The sequence below is a fragment of the Lepus europaeus genome, chromosome 8 (genome assembly GCF_033115175.1).
Source record: "Lepus europaeus isolate LE1 chromosome 8, mLepTim1.pri, whole genome shotgun sequence".
NCBI classification, from domain to species: Eukaryota; Metazoa; Chordata; class Mammalia; order Lagomorpha; family Leporidae; genus Lepus; species Lepus europaeus.
In genome coordinates, this window is record NC_084834.1 from 30348606 (window position 1) to 30369029 (window position 20424).

Consider the following 20424-nt stretch of genomic DNA (forward strand, 5'->3'; position numbering starts at 1 on the left):
GCTAAAGAAAAACCATGATCATCTTGACACAGAAAAAGCATTTAATGCATTTAACGAAATTTAACTCTTATTCATGATTAAAAACTAGCACAACACGGAACTTATTTAACCTGATAAAGGAGTCCTAAAAACACCTTTAGAAACATGTAATTCAATTGTGAGATTCTATAAGAATTCCCTTGAAAATCCAGAATGAGAATGAAGATATTCACTTAGAGTGAGAAGAAAAAGAAATGTAAAAGGAATGTGTGGTATGAAGACTAGAGAGGAAACAGATTCTCCATTTTCAGATGACTATATAAAGCAAAAGATCTATAGACTATGTAAATTTAGTAATATTTTTAGATATAATATCTATATGCAAAAAATCATTAGACTTTCCACACATGAGCAGAGGCTAATTTCTAAAATAGATTCCATTTAGAGTAGCAATAACAAGTCAATAAAAGATGTGTGAGACCTTCATGAGAAAACTATGTTGAAAGATACAAATAAAGAATAAGTGGAAAGACCATTTTAATGGTTAAGACCCCCCAATCATGAAGATATCAATATGCTAAAGAGTGAATTTGCTTGGAATAATAATAAAAAAAAAAATCCCAGTTAGTTTTTTAAGCAATTTCACAAGCTGACTGAACATTTGCGTTTAAGAGCACAGACGCAAGAACAGCCAAGATAAGAGATCTGGGGCACCTGCCCTTCATGTTAAGCTTTAGTAATAAACTATATAGCTAATGTTTGGAATCAGTCTAAGGATAAAAAGGTACCCAATAAAACAAGAAAAAAAAAGGACCACCACAAACATCTAAATGTGCTTTTTGTTAGAATGACAAAATAACTGAGACAAGCTATCATGAAGAAAAGAAGTTTATTTAGCTCACGGTTTTTGGAGGCCAAAAGTCCTGATGGCATAGTATAGGCACTGTGGTGAGGGCCACTCTTTGGCTACATCACTGCGTGGCCCAGATAGCAAGGGTGAGGACATGTGCAGGAGCAGGCAGATCACATCTTGAACCAGGAACAGAGATAGCTGGATGGGGCCAGGTTTGTTCCTTTATAACAAGTTCTCTCTTAAGAGAACTCACAGGATGTTCAAGTACCTTGACAGCAGGCCTCTAAGGATCTAAGGACCCCCTATCAAGCTCCCATCTTTTAAAGGCTCCACTTTCCACGGTAGTGCTACCTTGGGAACCACAACCCTGATCCCACAGACCTTTGAGGATGCATACGGTTAAACCATAACCAACCCACAGCACCCACACACATGGAAATTTGACATATGACAAGAGGTGGCACCATGGATCAGTGAGGTAGAAGACAGAGAATGGTGCCAGGATAGTCACCCAATGGAATAAAGTGAAACTGTATTCCTACCTCACATAAAATACATACACAAAAGAATCAACTCCAGATCAGATGGGTTAAGTATTAATGGCAAAATTTTGAAAAGATTGGGAAAGCTAAGAGAATGTTTTTATAATCCTGAGTTAGGAAGACTTTTTTGTGAACAAGGCCCAAAAAGTATCAACTACTTCATAATAAATAAATATAATAAACTCAACTATATTAAAGTTCAAAGACACACTCTTTAACAGAAAATACACTGAAAAGTGACAAGGCATGCCTAAAACTGAAGGTATTTCTAATACATGCTTAAGCAAGAACTAGTATCCAAAAGTTTAAAGATCTTGTAATTCCACAAGACAAATAATGCAAGAAATTGAGAAAGAAAAAAAAAAAAAAAAGGTAAACAAGCATGCCTCATAAAAGGAAAACCAAGGAGTTCATAAACATGAAAAGATGCTTCATTAATAATCAAGGAAATCCAATTTGAGACCAGAGTGATACACTACTCTATACCAACTTGATAGGCAAACAAATGAAGTCTGCATAATTCCAAATGTAGGCAAGTATGTGGTTCAACACGGAACAATTTTTTTTTAAAGAGTTATTTGAGAGGCAGAGTTATAGACAGAGAAAGGGAGAGACGGAGAGAAATCTTTCATCCACTGGTTCACTCCCCAAATGGCCGCAACAGCTGGAGCTAGGCCAATCCAAAGCCTGGAGCTAGGAGTTTTCTCCAGGTCTCCCCACATGGGTCTAGGGGCCAAAGCACTTGAGCCATCTTTCAGTAGAAAGGGCATCAGCAGGGAGCTGGATCAGAAATAGAGCAGCCAGGACTTAAACTGGTGCCCATATGGGATGCCGGCACCGCAGGTGGATGCTTAATCTACTACGCCTCAGCACTGGCCCCAACAGAACAATTTTATTTACTTATTTTTAAATTCTTACTTATCTTCACTTAATTTGAAAGGCAGATATATATTGATATATATCGATATATCTATATCTATCTATCTATCTATAGCGAGAGAAATGATCTTCCATCCACTGTTTCACTCCTCAAATGCCTGCAAGTGTCATGGCTGGGCCAGGCAGTTGCCAGGATTCCAGAACTCCAGCTGAGTCTCCTTCATGGGTGGCAGGGACCAATGCACTTGAGCCATTATCTGCTGTCTCCAAGGTTGCATGTTAGTTGGAAGCTAGAATTGAAAGCACAGCCAGGACTTGAACCCAGGTACTCTGACATGGGATGGGAGTGTATCAGCAGCATCTTAACTGCTGGGTCATATGCCTGCCCCAGAACGGTTTTAATTTTCTTGGCAAGAGAGTAAGTTAATATGCTTCAGAAAACAATTTGCCACTAACTTGCAAAGTTGAATAAAAGTCTGTGAGACCTAACATGTCCACAGCAAAGTGCATACCCATAGCAATGTCTATTTCAACTTAGTGGAAATAACCCAAATTTTAAAAACAAGAGCAAGGGAAGAACAGTAATAAGAGTTAGTACTACTTCATGAAAACATATATTCCAATTACAGAAGTGCAAATGCATCAAGTTACTAGAAGTGTTTCCCCTTCCTCCATGAATGACCTAAACAAAACCAAATGTTCATGAAAAGAAAACTGACTGTACTCATTACTCATGTTACAGAAATCAGAATATAAAAAGTAGATTTGGTTTTTACTACATACCAACTGTAAACTTGCCATAGCATTTGCATAGTAAAACATTAATCTAAATGATCCTAAATGGCAACAGCCTTATTCATCGTCAGATATTTTATACTAGTTATCTATTAAAGGGAAATGAGTAAAATAAATCTATTTATATACAACAGACTGAAAAATACTAAGATCTCACTCCCGGGCCGGCGCCGTGGCTCAATAGGCTAATCCTCCACTTTGCGGCGCCGGCACACCAGGTTCTAGTCCCAGTCGGGGCACTGGATTCTGTCCCGGTTGCCCCTCCTCCAGGCCAGCTCTCTGCTGTGGCCAGGGAGTGCAGTGGAGGATGGCCCAAGTGCTTGGGCCCTGCACCCCGTGGGAGACCAGGAGAAGCACCTGGCTCCTGCCATCGGATCAGCGCGGTGCGCCGGCTGCAGCGCGCCGGCCACGGCAGCCATTGGAGGATGAACCAACGGCAAAAGGAAGACCTTTCTCTCTGTCTCTCTCTCTCACTGTCCACTCTGCCTGTCAAAAAAAAAAAAAGATCTCATTCTCCAACCCTATGATTTTAGTGACCATTCAATGCCTTTTCAAAGACGAGAAAATCCGATGCAATTTGTGGATGTGTTGTTGACTGTTAGTCACATTATCCAATCAGCAGCTGTTTGAATTGAAGTCTCAAGAAAAAATGAAAACAATACAAAGATGCTTCAGAATAAATGTAACTGTTTACTTGGGAACAAATCAAGTGCACAAACACAGAATAGGAGAATCTGGAGCAGTAGTATCATTTGACAAAGGTCTGGGATTTTAGTTTACCACCAGCCAACTATGTCTGTCTGCAGCAGGTGGTTAGCCTACTGGTTATGATGCCAACGTCCCACATACAAGTACAAGCCAGGTTTTTTTTTTTTTTTTACAAGCCAGGTTTGATTCCTGGCTCAAGAAGATGACTCCAGCTTCATGCTAACGTAGACCCTATGAGGAAGATGGTGATGGCTCAGGTAACTGGGCTCCTGCCACCCATGTAGGAGTCCCAGATGTTCTTGGCTGCTGGCTTTGGCCTGGCACAGTTCAAGCTCTTATTAGTATTTGAGGAGAAAAACAGTGTATAGGAAGCCAGTATCTGTTTGTCTTTCTCTGCCTCTTAAAAAAAATAAATAAATAAATAAAAAAATCAAAACCCAAAAAAGCAAAACAAACAAAACAGTGCCAGGTTGAAGAAGTTAAGATTAGTGCCTTGGGGCTGGCGCTGTGGCTCATCGGGTTAATGCCCTGGCCTGAAGTGCCGGCATCCCATATGGGCACCGGTTCTAGTCCCTGCTGCTCCTCTTCTGATCCAGCTCTCTGCTATGGCCTGGGAAAGCAGTAGAAGATGGCCCAAGTCCTTGGGCCCCTGCAAACATGTGGAAGACCCGGAAAAAGCTCCTGGCTCCTGGCTTCGGATTGGCGCAGCTCCAGCCATTGCGGCCATTTGGGGAGTGAACCATCGGATGGAAGACCTCTCTCTCTCTCTCTCTCTGCCTCTCCTCTCTCTGTGTAATTCTGACTTTCAAATACATAAATAAATATTTAAAAAAAAATTAGTGCCTCATCTCAGGTTCTGTATCAATGGAAGAGTCCTTATCTAATCAAACTGTCACTATCATATTATCAACAATACTTAACAATGGCAGTCTCTCATCTCTCTCAGCTTACACCCTTGCCCATTTCCTAGTCAGTCTACGAAGAACACAGTAATCTCCGGAAATTAAATCTGGACACCAGTTCTCTGTGTGAAAACCTGTAATGGCTTCTCATTTGACAAAGAGTCTCTTTCACTGACCAGACTTACAGGTAAGTCCTTCTCAGTCCTCTTTGACAGGGCTTCATCCTTGGGCACTGTCCTTGCCCTAAGTCAGCTTAACCAAAGATTCCTGTTAAGTCACTGCCCCACCCCTTGATATTTGATCAAGTTCCTCATACTCACCTTTGATGGTCTAAACCCTTGGCCTGCCTGTAGCAAGAATCCTGTTAGATCCTTCCACTCTCGATGTATCCTATTAGTAACTTTGCATCCACTGACACCTTCAATCTGCTCCTTAGCTATAAACATCAATTTGTCTTTGTTGTATTCAAAGTTTAGCACAATCTCTCCTCCCTGTTCACCAATCTACATTCATTTTTCCTTATTATCCTTCCTCATGGCCTCCTATTCTTTTTCCTTAAACAGATAACCATGTATTTGTCTTCATTTAATTCCTAATCAAATTGTAAATTATAAAATGATTAATAATTAATTCCTAATAATTTATTCCTAATCAAATTGTAAAGCCTAAACTGTTTTGTGTATTAAGATACAGCTACATAATGCCACATACACTAGATACTCAATACTTATCTGCCAAAAGAACGTATTAGTAACTTACTATTGTAAAAAGCCAGGTAGCTCCTTGTACCTTTCAGTATGTAAGAGGTAGAATCTGGCAAGATGTTCTACAAATAGTTCCGTGCTGCATGGGAAGCAATGCAGCCATCTTTAATTAAGTTGTACATCTATACTGACTGCCATGCCTCCACATCATTCTATTAACCTTGGCTTATCACTTCCACCTAATTCCCTGTCTATCCATGGTCAAGTTTTATTGATTCTCTGGTTGCGTTCTCTTACTGTTTTTCTTTCTATTCTAATCTCATCCCTCCTTTATCTCAAAAATGGACTATTTTAATCTCCTTTTTCTCCATCTCTGGAATCTTCTTCCCACTAATGCATCTTTTATAGTATTGCAAATCGATCTTTCTAAAACACTGTTTCAAATGTCTGCTTGCTGAAAAGCACCCAATGCTTCACTTGTAAAATAATATGTGCAATCTTAAATGCAACTTACTTTTCAAAATGAAAATTGTAGAGGATACGTAAGCTTTTCTTCCACTGTCCGATACAAACATATAAAATATGTATTGTATGCTATTAGAATAAACATTGCTGTTTTGTTCCTATTGCGTATCCTATGCTGCTTCCCCTCCTGGACTATCTTTCAAGTCTTTTCTTTCTTTTCTCGGTCTCTCTCTCTTTTTTTTTTTTTTTTTTTTGACAGGCAGAGTGGACAGTGAGAGAGAGAGACAGAGAGAAAGGTCTTCCTTTTGCCGTTGGTTCACCCTCCAATGGCCGCCGCGGTAGCGCGCTGCGGCCGGCGCACCGCGCTGTTCCGATGGCAGGAGCCAGGTGCTTCTCCTGGTCTCCCATGGGGTGCAGGGCCCAAGCACCTGGGCCATCCTCCACTGCACTCCCTAGCCACAGCAGAGAGCTGGCCTGGAAGAGGGGCAACCGGGACAGGATCGGTGCCCCAACCGGGACTAGAACCCGGTGTGCCGGCGCCGCAAGGTGGAGGATTAGCCTGTTGAGCCACGGCGCCGGCCACTCTCTCTTTCTTTCTTTTCTCTCTTCCTCTCCCTACCTTTCCCCCCTCCCTCTCTCCCTTCTTTCCTTCTTTTCTTCTCTCCTTTCTTCCCCTTCCTCCCTCCCTTCTTTCTTTTCTTAATTTACTTATCTGAGAGAGGGAGAGACAGAAAGAGAGAGATGGTCAGTGGGAGGGACGGTAGGGAGAAAGAGGGACACATGAGCACTCCCACTCATAGGTTCATCCCCAAAATACCCCTAAAGGCTAGGATTAGGTCAGACCAAAGCAGAGAGTCTGGGACTCAATCCAGGTCTCCCACATGAGTGGCAGGAACTCAATAGTTTTAGTCATTCTTGCTGCCTCCCACGGTCTGCATCAATAGAAACTAGAGTCAGGAGCCAGAGCAAAATATTGTACACAGCTACTCAGATATGGGTTGTGGGCATCCTGCCAAACACCTACCCCCGTCAAGTTTTTTAACCAGCTATGTGATATTGCATAAAATCCACAGACATTGATTCTTTTTTTTTTTTTTTTTGACAGACAGAGTGGACAGTGAGAGAGAGAGACAGACAGAAAGGTCTTCCTTTGCCGTTGGTTCACCCTCCAATGGCCGCCGCGGCCGGCACACCGCACTGATCCAAAGGCAGGAGCCAGGTGCTTTTCCTGGTCTCCCATGGGGTGCAGGGCCCAAGCACCTGGGCCATCCTCCACTGCACTCCTGGGCCATAGCAGAGAGCTGGCCTGGAAGAGGGGCAACCGGGACAGAATCTGGCACCCCGACCGGTGTGCCGGCGCCACAAGGCAGAGGATTAGCCTGTTGAGCCACGGCGCTGGCCAGACATTGATTCTTAATTGTAAACCACTGTATCAAATGCCTATCCCAAAAGGATGTTGATTGAGTGATTTCTAAAGTTTTTCCCTACAGTATTTTATTTAACTTTTCTGTTTGGGATGAATAACATAAAGAAACACTAACACATAGATAAATTACAAAAAAGTGTCTTGTTAGCTTTCAAGCTTGACTATGAAATACATCAGGGAAGGGCATTCTGTCTTAGACATTTTGCCTTGCTCACATTACTTAACACACTGATCTGCTAAGAGTTGATACTTAAAAACTCCACTGAATTTGAAGTAGAATAGAAAAGTATTAAAACCAAAATACTTACTCTCCCATTGCCCATGGTGGACAGCAACATAAAGGAGGGAAATGTTTCTGCTGATCTTTGGCTTCAAGGATTAATACCAGATTTGGATATCGGTTAGTTAGATAATTGGTAAGGAATCCCATAAAGTTGTAAATGACATAAGCTTCATAGCATTCTCTGCAGGTATCCACATATATTGCAATGCTGGGGTATTTCAAAGCTACCCACTATGAAAAAGCACAGGTGTTAAAGATAGTTGTAGCTAAGATAAAATGATTTATAACTCCAATTCATGGTACTCACAAATAAGCTAATTTTAAAATGTGAGATGTCTTGTCACATACTTACATCAAACTCTCTAAAATTTATCATTATGATGGCTACTAGACAATGTGTGAAATGAAGTTTTAAAAGCCCTAAACATCTTGGATATGGGTAAAAAAAAAAAAAAATAGTAGAGATAAAGAATGAATATCAAGAGCTAAATTACATGAATTCTTACACATAATCTGAAATTTTTCTTAATTTGGTTACAGAAAATGTTGTTTCAGTTATTTCCTTTAAATAAATTACTGCAGCATAATATCATAATTACATGTTTATTTACTGGAGAATGTTTTATTAGTTTGTCCAAATACAAAGGAGGATAATTGACAGCTGACCCTCTGTGGTTTCAGCCAACCATGTACTCAAATTATCTAAGAAGGACTCGTCTGTAATAAACATCTACTGCCTGGTTTTTTCTTGTCATATTCCCTTAGCAATACAATGTTTAACAACTATTACACAGCATTCACATTGCATCAGGCATTATAAGAAATCTAGACATGATTTAAAATATAGAGGAGAATCTGTGTAGGTTACATCCAAACACTATAGCATTTTATAAAAGGGACCTGAGAATCCTTGGATTTTGTGTCCACTGGGAGTCCTGGAACAAGTCTCTTTTGGATGCTGAGGCATGAATCTAATTTAAAATATTCTTGAAACAGCTACTAATCTAAGAGCTTAAGAGATTAAGCAAAGAACATAAAAATAGATTTTATAAAATTTAAAGCATTTGCATTTTTCTTTTCTATTCTCATACTTTATTTTATCAGTATTGAAAGCAAGTGAATTCCTTACTGAATACTGAATAAACCTACTTGCATATCCTTAAATCTTCTGTAAGCAGAGTTAACATCATCAAACAAGTTATACTTAATGTAACAAAGTGAAACATACTTACGCTATCTAAACTGTATATGGGTACCATCCAAAGAATCCTATTTGGAAAGCAAACGTAAATATTAAAAATTTTGCCATATTTGCAAAACAAACCAATACAAAACTAGAAGAATAAAAACATACTAAGATTTACCTTATTATTGGTTTTTGTAGTTCAGGTTGTGTATAATGCACTAAGTGTTGCAATATCACCCAAAGGGATATGGGTATAGTCAACAGCAAAAAGATTCCAGCAATAAACCAAGCCTTGGTGTGTATTCCAACCTTAAGAAACAAAAGGACACATAAATGTAAATTCTGATATTAAAACTAAAAACATAAAATACTTTTATATCATATTTTCATTTATTTGATTACTAATGAGGAAGACTGTTTTCTAAATTATTATTTTATTTCTTCTTTAAAATAAATAGCCTAGTTGTGTTTCTGTGGACAAGAGGGGACACATTTTTCCTCATGAGCATTTTTCCTCAAGCTTTTCTAACAGCTTTTCATTTATTAGAAATATTAATACCATGTCATTTCTCAGTTTGCTATTTGTTTTTTATATTTCGTTACTGCTTTTGTAGGTGTACAGAAGTTTTAAAATTTTCTGCAAGTCCCATATAAAAAATCTTTTTATGGTTTAATCATTTACTTTTATTCAAAAAAAGTTAAAAATCCGGGGCCGGCGTTGTGCTATAGTGGGTAAAGTTGCTACCTGAGATATGGGATACCATATGGGTGCTAGTTGGTGTCCTAGCTGCCCTACTTCTGATCCAGCTCCCTGCTAATGGCCTGGGAAAAGTGGCTGAGGATGGTCCAGATGTTTGGGCCCCTTCCAACCACGTGGGAGACCAGGATGAAGTTTCTGGCTCCTGGCTCTGGCCTGGCCCAGTACTGGCCATTGTGGCCAGCTAGGGGAGTAAGCCAGTAGATGGAAGACTGCTCACTGTCTCTCCCTCTCTTGTTGTAACTTTGAATTTCAAAACAGACTCTTAAAAACCTTAAAAATCTACCTAAATTTATTGTTAAACATTTTAGATAAATACTTTCATGAATGAAAACAACAATGAACTTTTATTGTATACTATTTGCCTAATACTTGGCTAAGATATTTATACGCATCCTTTAAAAAAAGATTTATTTATTTATTTGAAAGGTAGAGTTGGAGCGGCACTGTGATGCAGCAGGTTAACACCCTGGCCTGAGGCGCCAGCATCTCATATGGGCGCTGGTTCAAGACCTGATTGTTCTACTTCTGATCCAGCTCTCTGCTATGGCCTGGGAAAGCAGTGGAAGATGACCCAAGTCCTTGAGCCCCTGCATCTGTGTGGGAGGCCCGGAAGAAGCTCCTGGTTCCTGGCTTCAGATTGGCACAGCTCTGTCCATTGCTGCCAATTGGGGAGTGAACCATTGGATGGAAGACCTTTCTCTCTCTCTCTCTCTCTAACTCTGACTTTCAAATAAATAAATTTTAAAAAAATGAAAGGTAGAGTGACACACAGGGAGGGGAAGATGCACAGACAAAGAGATCTTCCATCTGCTGGTTCACTCCCCAAATGGCCGCAATGGCAGGGACTGGGCCAGGTTGAAGCCAAGAGCCTGGAACTCCATCTGAGTCTCCCAAGTGGGTGGCAGGGGACCTAAGGACTTGGGCCATCTTCTGCTGCTTTCCCAGGCACATTAGCAGGAAGCTGGATCAGAAACAGAGCAACCAGGAATTGAACTGGTATTCTGAAATGTGGTGCCAGTTCAAGAGGCAACTTAAGCTGCTGTGCTACAGTGCTGATCTCTATGTAGTTTCTTTAAAAGGAGTTTTAAAACCTATTTTTAATTTGAGGTAGAGAGAGATGGAAAGAAACAGCTAAAGCTCCAATACCCTGGTTCACTCCCCGAGATGTCCATAAGAGCTAGGGTTGGGCTGGAAGAAGGCCAAGAGCCAGGAAATCAATCCAGGTCTCCCAAATGGGTGGCAGGGACCTGACATTTTGAGCCATCACCTACTGTCTCCCAGGGTCAGCATTAGCAGGAAAACTGAACTGGGAGTGGAGCTAGGACTTAAACCCAGGTGCTCCAATATCAGTGTTTTAACCTTTAGGCCAAATGTAGACCCTATGCATTATCTCTTTTAACCCTCCCAATGGTTAAGTTCTGTCTCACTATTGTCCAAACAAACTGTATTTATATGCTACCCCTGTTATATACAATAGTATCAATTCAGGATAGTATTGTTTCAAAAAAATATCTACTTTCTTAGGTCAGTATTTGATCAATATTTTATCCTTTAGAAACTCAATTTCTAAAAATGTACTTATCCTAAAGTAGCACTGATAAGCTTTCTGGTAAAACAACTTTATCTGAACCTGTGTTCTGTTTGGAGAGCCCTAGAGAAAACTTTGCCATCACTACTGGTTCCCAGGGTCTGCATTAGCAGGAAGCTGGAATAATGAGCCAGAGGCAGGTACTGATCCGAGCAATCTGACACGGTGGGAAGTGAGCATCAAACCACTAACTTATGATCCCGTCTTGAATCTTTTTTTTTTTTTTTCTTAAAAAGGGAAAGAGTATTTATTTTTGGTACCTGAGTGGTGTGAGCAGTTAACAAAATAGACTTGAAGCCTACAACTCTTCATTTCACTGTTTTAACATGACACCCCCTGTCCAATGAGGGGCCAGCTATTAAAGAGGTAGAAAATAAAAACATGGAAAAGAAATGTATTTTTATGTCAATAAATTTCTACACTGAAATATACAGAAGCCTGAAAAGCAAACATGTAAATATTCTAAAAGGGCTTCCTGCTTTGCTCATTTTCATTTAAAACTTACTCAGTGATGATCAAAGGAAATATTAACATAAGCATATATTGCAGAGTTTCTCTCTTTTTTTATTTGACAGATAGAGTTAGACAGTGAGACAGAGAGAGACAGAAAGGTCTTCCTTTTTCCGTTGGTTCACCCCCTAAATGGCCACTACGGCCAACGCTGCGCTGATCCGAAGCCAGGAGCCAGGCGTTTCCTCCTGGTCTCCCATGTGGGTGCAGGGCCCAAGCACTTGGGCCATCCTCCACTGCCCTCCCAGGCCACAGCAGAGAGCTGGACTAGAAGAGGAGCAACTGGGACAGAACTCGGCGCCCCAACCAGGACTAGAACCTGGGGTGCTGGTGCCGCAGGTGGAGGATTAGCCAAGTGAGCCGCACCGGCCAGAGTTTCTCTTTTGTAAAGTTATCATCAGCAGAGTCCTGCCAAATACTTTTAATGTCTCCATTTACTTTTATGATTGTTGTAGTGCCAAAAAGTAGAACGTGGTTGTAGCATCAGAGAAACATTATGTGTGTGTGACTAGTGAAGGCCAAGTATAATCACAGTGTGCTGTAAGGAAGAAAGTGCTTTCTCAAGCAGTCATAAAACAAGTGCCTCTGGGTAACTGAGTCATTTCAGTGTAGTCATGCCAAATTAAGAAAAATTGTGCATAATGCAGCATCATTTTTACATTGCAAATGGCAATTTAGTTTTGGAAAAACATCATCGGCCCACACTAACATTAATTTGAATTACTGCTTTATAGCTATTTTGACTTTTGAACTATACAGAAAGCTGTATGCATAAGAAATGTAAGCTACTTTAATTGTGTTCATATGTAAGTAATAATAGGAAAAGTCACTACCAGGTATCTGTAGAAATGAACTCTTCTCTTTAAATAATTTATCTAAACTGGAGACACACTTTTATAGAGATACCATTAACATAATACTTAAACTTATCAGCCACGCAGTGGGGTGTTTTTTTGGCTCAAAAAAATTAGAAGGATGAGATATGCAGTGTTTTTCTAATGTAATGTGAGGAAGGAAGAGGGTATAGAAATACTAAGGACAAGTGCCTAGGAGCAAGTTAGCTCTCCCTCAGCCAGCGCTTCCGACGAGAGTGCAGAACAGGAGAGTGCTTTCAAGGCCCAGGCCTCCAGAGGCGCGGAGAGCAGAACTGATAGACAATAGTACTACAGAGAAGCCTGCGGCCAAGTGTGCACTTGGCTTGCCTGGGGTCAACCTCACATACTCGGCCCCCCCGTGAAAGAGCAAGAGAAGCCGTTTACGTAGTGCAGGCGGTCATCCTGCCGTTTCAGTGCATGAGTGTTCTCGGATGCTGCACCACTGGCATGGTATGAACCTCCTGTTTTCTGTAGTCTCTTTCCTAGGAACTTCTCCTAGTGAACACTGTGACTCTAGTGTTTAAAAAAAGACAGGTATTTCTTATATAAAATGCCTCTAAGCATAACCCATTGCTCAAGCAGACACATGTAATTTTGTCTCAAGTGTTAAGAGCCTAATACAGCCTAACTTGTTACTGCACCAGGAAAAGAATTGCTGCCACAATACAATATTGATGATGCTACTAAAAAACAAAACACAGTGGTGTAGCAGATAAAGCTGCTGCCTGCGACAGCAGCATCCCATAGGAGTGCTGGTTCATGTCCTACATGTTCCACTTTTGATCCAGCACCCTGCTAATGGCCTGACACCCATGTGGGAGACCTGGATGAAACTCCTGGCTCCAGTTTGGCCCAGTGCTGGCTGTTGTGGCCATCTGGGGAGTGAACCAGTGGATGGAAGATCTCTTTCTCCTTCTCTAACTCTGCCTTTCAAATAAAATAAATCTTTTAAAAAAAATTGTGGTAGTTAGGGCTTCTTGAGCACCTACTATGTGCTGGGCACAGTGTTAAGAATGTTAAATACATAAGCTCATTTGGTGAATAAGATAAGAACAATAGGATATTGTATATGAAGCCCTTAGGACAATGTCACTATGGCCACTTATCTCTGCCTCAGTTCTGCATCTGTAAAATGAGGATACTTCCTATGCTTCAGGGTTTTAAAGATGATGAAATAAAAATTATAGCTAAATTTTGAGGACATACTCTAGTTAGTGTCTCTGATCTTAAAAACAAAAGGAAAACAAGTCCTCCCTTAATTTCACACTCCTCTCCACCTACTGTGCATTCATTTCCCAGAGTCAAAATTCCTGAAACCAAAATGAACAAACTCAAATTCTTATTCTGATTGCAGTTTTCCAGCTCACATTCACTCTTCAACTCCACTGAAACCATTACTAAGATGACAAAGACTTTCCTATCTTGTGAAAAACCAAGGGACACTGCAGTAGCACTGAACACTGGTCACTATGGCCTCCTTGAATCATTTTCTTGGCACTCTACTTTCCCACTGGCTGCTGCTTCACCTAAGTTCCTACTCCTCAACTTGAGCTCTAAAGACTGGTGCTGGGCTGTTGGCCATTTCTATTTCTTCTTTATAATCTCATCCATCCTAATGGCTTTACTACCACCTACATTCAGACCACTCTGCCATGGGCAGAACAGTTCTTAGGTGGAAACATAGGGCCTTTAGCAGGTCATTAAGGTTAAATGAAATCATAAAGGAGGAGCCCTGATCTGACAGGGTGCAGGGCTGGTACCTCATCAGATGAAGAGGCACCAGAGAGGGCACTCTCTAACAGGTGAGGCTACAGCCAAGATTTGGCCACTGCAGCCCAACAGAACTGCTGTCTCCAGACATCACCCCGACTTGTACCTCTATCTTGGATCCCAAAACATTTTTCAGAACTCTGAGGGGAAAAAAATAATGTTAAGTCTCTCCATCCCCAGAATGGCAGTGTGAGCAGACTAAGACAAACTCCCACATTTGTATCTGCAGCTCAAACCTTTCTGAGTCCTAGACTTACATATCCAACTGCATATTTGACATGCAAATCTGAAGGTCTCTCATTATACTATATGTCCACACAGAACTAAATTTTCTCAAACCTGTCCCCAGTCCTCTACTTTCCATCTTGGTACCTGAAACCAAAAACCTCAGAATTACATTTTATTTCTCCTTTTGTCTTACTGCCCCTCCTCCCCAGGCTAATTACTGCCTAGTCCTGTTTGTTCAGTTTTCCATCTCTACTTCTGGGATCCCTAGCTGGGCCATAAATCACTGTAGCCCAGCCATCCACTACTTCTCAACTACCATAAAGAGCTAACTTCTCTTTACTTCCACTTAACTTTGCACAGCTGGTAGAGTGGTCTTTTGAAATTGTGCAATAAAATTGACGTGCCTGTTAATTTCTCAGATTTTTTTCTAGTTTCCTCCACACCACCTAAAACATTTTTATTTTATTGGTTTGTTTTTGTTGTTTGATCTGCCTCTTCCACCATGTTTACGAGTCTCATAAGATAATACCATGCACAAAACCTGATCATCACTGGGACTCCGTCTTAGTGAAATTTTATCGTGGTAGATACTGTCGAAGTCCTGCAAAAACAAAGCAGGGAAGTTGGAGAGGGGACGCTTGCAATTTTCAGTAGGGTAGTCAGGTATCATCTGAGCAAAGCACTGAAGGACACAAAGGTTCTAAGGAGGGAGCAGGCCCAGCTTGTTTAAGGAAAGCCAGTGTGGTGAAAACCCAAGACTTGAACAGAGAAAGTCAGAAGAGGATCAGGTGGAAGTGATGTCAGAACATGCTGGACCTTGATGGCCGCTGTTTGGAATACTGGCTCTTATTCTGGGACTAGTCAAGAGCGAAAAAGGCACATACAACGTGACCTGTGTCTGAACTGGATATTCTAGCTGGTGTGTTGAGAAGACTCCGGGGCAATACGTGTTGAGAACTTGGCTCAGGGTGTTAGCAGTGGAGACTGCACATTAAAATTTCCCCTAAAAGTTAGTAGCTCTTAAAACTACAGTTACAACTAGCAACTAGAATTCTTTAACCAGGACATTATATATAGCATTAAGCTTAAAAGTAGTCTCTGTACCATACTCTATGCAAGAAACCCCATCTGTAGTAAGATGTTTATACATGAATTTTGATAAAGTATGGAAATAACCTACATATTTGTTAAGATATGAGAAATACTGAATGTAGCAGAATAACTAGATGGACTACACAGTATGGGAGTCAACAACAACCAAAATCAGTGAATATACAGAACCCAAATGTATATTAAATACATTTTGCTTAACTATGTAAAACATTTCTATACTAAAAAAGCAGCTATAACTATGGTCTTGTCATAGCGCTTGAAAAATGAGCATTTCTCACTAAAAGTACCTTTTGATTTTTATTAACTCAAAATTAAAGCTCATTATCCAATTTTTATAGAGTCTGCATCTTAGTTAAACATTTACCTTGGGATCTTCCAGCTTGTAATACCTTACTGATGTCACAATAACAATATGACATCAAAAAATATACAAGGGACTTTTTGCAAAACCTTTGTTGGTTAAGAGTTAATACTAAAAGTAAAACAGCAAAGTTAACCCAACAAGAATCCCTTAATTCAGGAAGCTAGTTAAAAGCTAGAAATATTCAATACTTGGTTCTCAAAGTAGTTTGTAAGTTTAATATCTGAACAAGTCAGATTTCAGGAATAAACCATACTTTCATGAAACTGATGAATATTTGCAAAACTACTTTTCCACACAGCTTTGTTAATACATCTATTTTCTTGCCTTTGTCCCATCTCTACCTGTAGCATGCTTTTAAGAACCGTGAACTCGATCAGTATGATTTAAATAAGTGAAAGGAGAAAACCTACACGAATGGATCGTTTCTTGATGCTTTGTATCCTTGAAATAAATGGCTTAAAAATAAAATAAAATAAAATAAGAAGGAAAAAAACACAGGTTTATGTCTTGAGACCCGGCTCATTCACATGAGAAGGCTCTCAAGATACCAAGTCTGGGTATCTGGGTACAAATGGATGGCTGTCTCCTTTCCAACCTTATATAGGTAGAAGGGTAGAGGTCAATGGTGCCGGCCCCTCTTACCTCCAGTTTCTGTAATTCCCACACGCACAGGGGAACTGCAACCACTATGGACACCAGGTAGATGACCACAGCTAAAGGTCGAATCCACTGCCTCCAGTTACTCCAGGTGCAAGTGCAAGGCATGTTTTCGCATAAATCAGCTCCGAGTAGCAAGGGAAAAGAGCCCGAAGACAGTTGTAATGGGGAGCCCTGCTCTCTGGCTGTTTTCTCAACTCGCACACTACGGAGAAAGAACTGCCAAGCGACTTCAGCAACAGCTCGAGCCGCCTCCTTGGCCGGGGCTGTGCCTTCTGCTGCTACCGCTGCGGCCACTCAGGGTGCAAGCAGGGAGCAGTGCGGGCAGCATCCTTTCTCCACTAACCCGCATCTACCCGGTTCTATCTAGCGCGGTGGGATCGCCGGCAGAGAGAGCAGCTGCTCTCATCTGGGGATCGCCCCGAGCTCCGCCTGCACCATGGTCTCGGAGAGCGGCACGATCAAGCTCGTTCTTGGGGACCCGGCACACTCCCCCTCTGCCCTGCAGCTGACCGCGCGCTAGCTCTTTTCTTTGGGGTTCGCGCTCCCTCCCTCCCGCGCCCGCAGGCTTCTCTTCGCCCGGTGAGGTTGGTAGACAAGGGCCCCGATTTTCCTCACTGCCTCGAACCGGACATCCTCTACGGCAGAACACAAGGCCAAACCCGGGCTTTCGGCTCTCTTCCGCTTCCGCCCTTGCTGTCTGAAGCAGGTGATTCGTCGTCAGTGTCCAGCTGGGACCGCCCTATCCGGCTCGTTTTACACTCCCTAATTGGTCACTTGCGCTGGGGGGCGTGGCCATAGGATTGCGTACTTAGGTGAGAAGAAAGGTGATGAGAGCTGAATGAAAGTTGTGCGCATCATGGCTGTGTGGGGTGCAGAAGCTGAGTTGTTTGGGAGCGCTTGAGAGACGCTGTTTATATTCTTCTGCTGACCTTATGCCAGCTCAGAGCCTGGGTAAGGGGCAGTTTTAGATTTCACCTGGGAGAGAGAAGGCGGTTTTTCGCAGAAAGCGCTCTTCTCTAGGGGAGGATACGGAAGGCAACTGGAATGATAGAAGAGTGGAAAACCTTCCGCCCACTTTCCTATCAGTGGCCAGAATCCAGGGATGGGCCACTTAGTTATTTCTGGACCCTGCAGAAGGATCCTTCTAAAGATAGCTCAATTTTAGAAGCAATCTCAAACACAGAATGTCCTTTCCACATTTAGAACTTGTGTTAAAAACCTGCACTCATTTGAGTTTCAAAAGATTGGCAGTACAACTGACAAAGGAATTTAGTGTACTCATAGCTGTTAACTCTGTAGGTTTACAAACAGACAGCAAATGGAGTTTTAAAACCTTTATAAAGCAATAGAGCAAACAGCCTGTTTCTAGATATGTAAGATAAGATGTAAGACCGTGTCCTGCGGCACAGAACTGTCCTGAGTTCTTCACCTGCCTCGTACCAGTTGATTTGCATAAGAATCCTGAGCGGTAGGCAGTTTTCCGTTTTACAGATTGAGAAAACCGTTTCCAGTGGTTCAGTGCTTTATCCCAAGTCACTGAGCTGGTAAAAGGTAGAGCTGAGATTCTAATCTTGGTCTCTGTAAACCTCAAAGGGTTTACATGTAAACATTTGACCTGTCAGCACCTGCTATACCAGGACTTTCTGCCTAGTGACCACAAGCACAAGAAGACCTATAATACTGAGTACATCTAGTCCTGGATTCTCAAACATCAACGGATTATTATGATTATTTTCCCCAGGGGCTTCTGTGCTAGCCAAAACCTGGAGCTGATTTCTGCAGCCCTGTTCCCAACTCTGTTTTGCAACCTGGACTCTTTAATACGGACTGCTTTCTTAAATGGAAAGTAAGACTTCTGTTTGTTCTTCCTAAGCTAATTTACAAAATTGAAATAGTCACTTTAAAAAAAAAAAGTCCTATCATTAAACTAATGAATCTTTTTAAAGCTCAGAAAACAGAGCAAAGAACAAAATTAATCCTTACTCTACAAGCTTGTTTAACCACAACTTACAATGGTGCACAGTTTAGGCTTTCTTGGGAGGTTTTCTCTGTGCTGTCAGGGACAGCATGATAGTTGCCTATGAATGGCTTTCTCATTCTTTCTCAAGAGCAAACCTTTTTGACCCACTTTGTGAAACCTTCCTTGATCCTCCCTACCCTGTGTGGCATTTGTGTTGTATTATTATTTACTTGTTTACTCATCTTTTGAGACTGTGGATTCTTCAGGGCAAGCTAAAGTTCTAGAACCATTAGAAAAAAGTAAGGGAGAGAAGACGCCAGCATGTTAAGTGTGCAAGTGACTTTGCATACCAGTTTGTGACTGGCGTTCATCTATAGTCAAGTTTCTACAGATCATCAGAGAAATGAGAAGAATATAAAGTGGAATTTTCATTTAGTTGAATTTATTTGCTGTTGATCGCATTTTACTTTGAAACTATCCATCCTTTTAAAAAATGATAGTCATAGAGAGGGAAGTTGTTTTTTCTTCCTTTTCAGAATAACAAGTTGGCAACTTTATTTGTTCACCATTTGTTATTATTTCTGAAATTTTTTCTTGGCCCATGGAATCTTAGTCATCAGTAATAGGGAATGGCCCACTGGTGTCAGCAGCCATAATGCTGGTGTGCTCCTAATCTACTTGCTTTGCTAGCTATGGATATCTTCTGTTTTCTCTCTGGATATGATTTAGCCTAAGTCTGAGGACACATCTGAGATGAGTAGTACTTTAAAGTAAGACTTGATGGCCAGTGCCACGGCTCACTAGGCTAATCCTCCACCTGTGGCGCCGGCACCCCGGGTTCTAGTCCTCGTTGGGGTGCCGGATTCTGTCCCGGTTGCTCTTCTTCCAGTCTAGCTCTCTGCTGTGGCCTGGCAAGGCAGTGGAGGATGGCCCAAGTACTTGGGGCCCTGCACCCGCGTGGGAGACCTGGAAGAAGCTCCTGGCTCCTGGCTTTGGATCGGTGCAGTGCACCGGCCTAGCGGCCATTTGGGGGGTGAACCAACGGAAAAAGGAAGACCTTTCTCTCTGTCTCTCTCTCTCTGTCTAACTCTGCCTGTCAAAAAAAAAAAAAAAAAAAAAAAAAAAGAAAGAAAGAAAGAAAGAAAGAATTGATTGTAACTGCAGATGGTACCAGGGTCAAAAGCGAACTAGCCATGATGCAAATTATGTAACCTTGATGCAAATTATGTAAACTGAAATTTCTGTTTTCTGTTACTGTATCACATGGAAATGAGTAGATGAAATTTTACCATATGTTGAGGGTATGTTTGGATTAGTCTGACTTAATAGCTAAATGAAATTTACTTTGAACGATCTGAGAGGTAGGCACTTATAACTCTGGCTCGTATTTCTGTCTCCCCGTCTCTGTGTCCATGGTAGTTTGAAGCCCTGGCTGGTATTCAATAATCTTACCATAAAAAGACAAAGTCTGTGGGGGCTTGTGACTGTTTTGACCAGTAGAATCTGATGAAAGTGGCCGTAGTCATCATATGTGACTTCTGAGGTTAGGTCACAAAAGGCCATGCAGCTGCACCCTGTCTACTGGAACACTTGCTATTGAAACTCAGCCATCACGTAAGGAGCCCTCCAACCTGAGGGCTGAATGCTGTAAGAAGCCCAAGGTGCATGGAGAAGCCTCTAGAAGGCACGCTGGTTTACAGCCACAGCTGAGCCCAGCCCTCAAGTCAGCTCATCCCAGGTGCCAAGAATATGAGTGGAGAAGGACATTCCAGCTCCTCAGCTTTTGAGTCTTAGCTAAGGCTCAAATCATGAGGACTGAAGCCATCCCTCCTCTGCCTTGTTCTAAATCCCAAGCTGCAGGACCCATGAGCATA

The 20424-nt window shown here is 41.6% G+C and overlaps 1 protein-coding gene across 1 annotated transcript in view; it reads right to left on the reverse strand.

The window, feature by feature from the left end:
• The window catches only part of TMEM184C (transmembrane protein 184C), a 32481-nt gene extending 15218 nt beyond the window's left edge, over positions 1–17263 (reverse strand). Inside the window, exons 1-4 of the mRNA XM_062199522.1 lie at positions 16573–17263; positions 8901–9031; positions 8769–8805; positions 7562–7767 (exon numbers count right to left, since the gene is read on the reverse strand). Coding sequence (XP_062055506.1) covers positions 7562–7767; positions 8769–8805; positions 8901–9031; positions 16573–16695 — 497 coding nt within the window. The 5' untranslated portion in view covers positions 16696–17263. The remainder of the gene's footprint in view (positions 1–7561; positions 7768–8768; positions 8806–8900; positions 9032–16572) is intronic.
• Positions 17264–20424: the final 3161 nt, after the last annotated feature.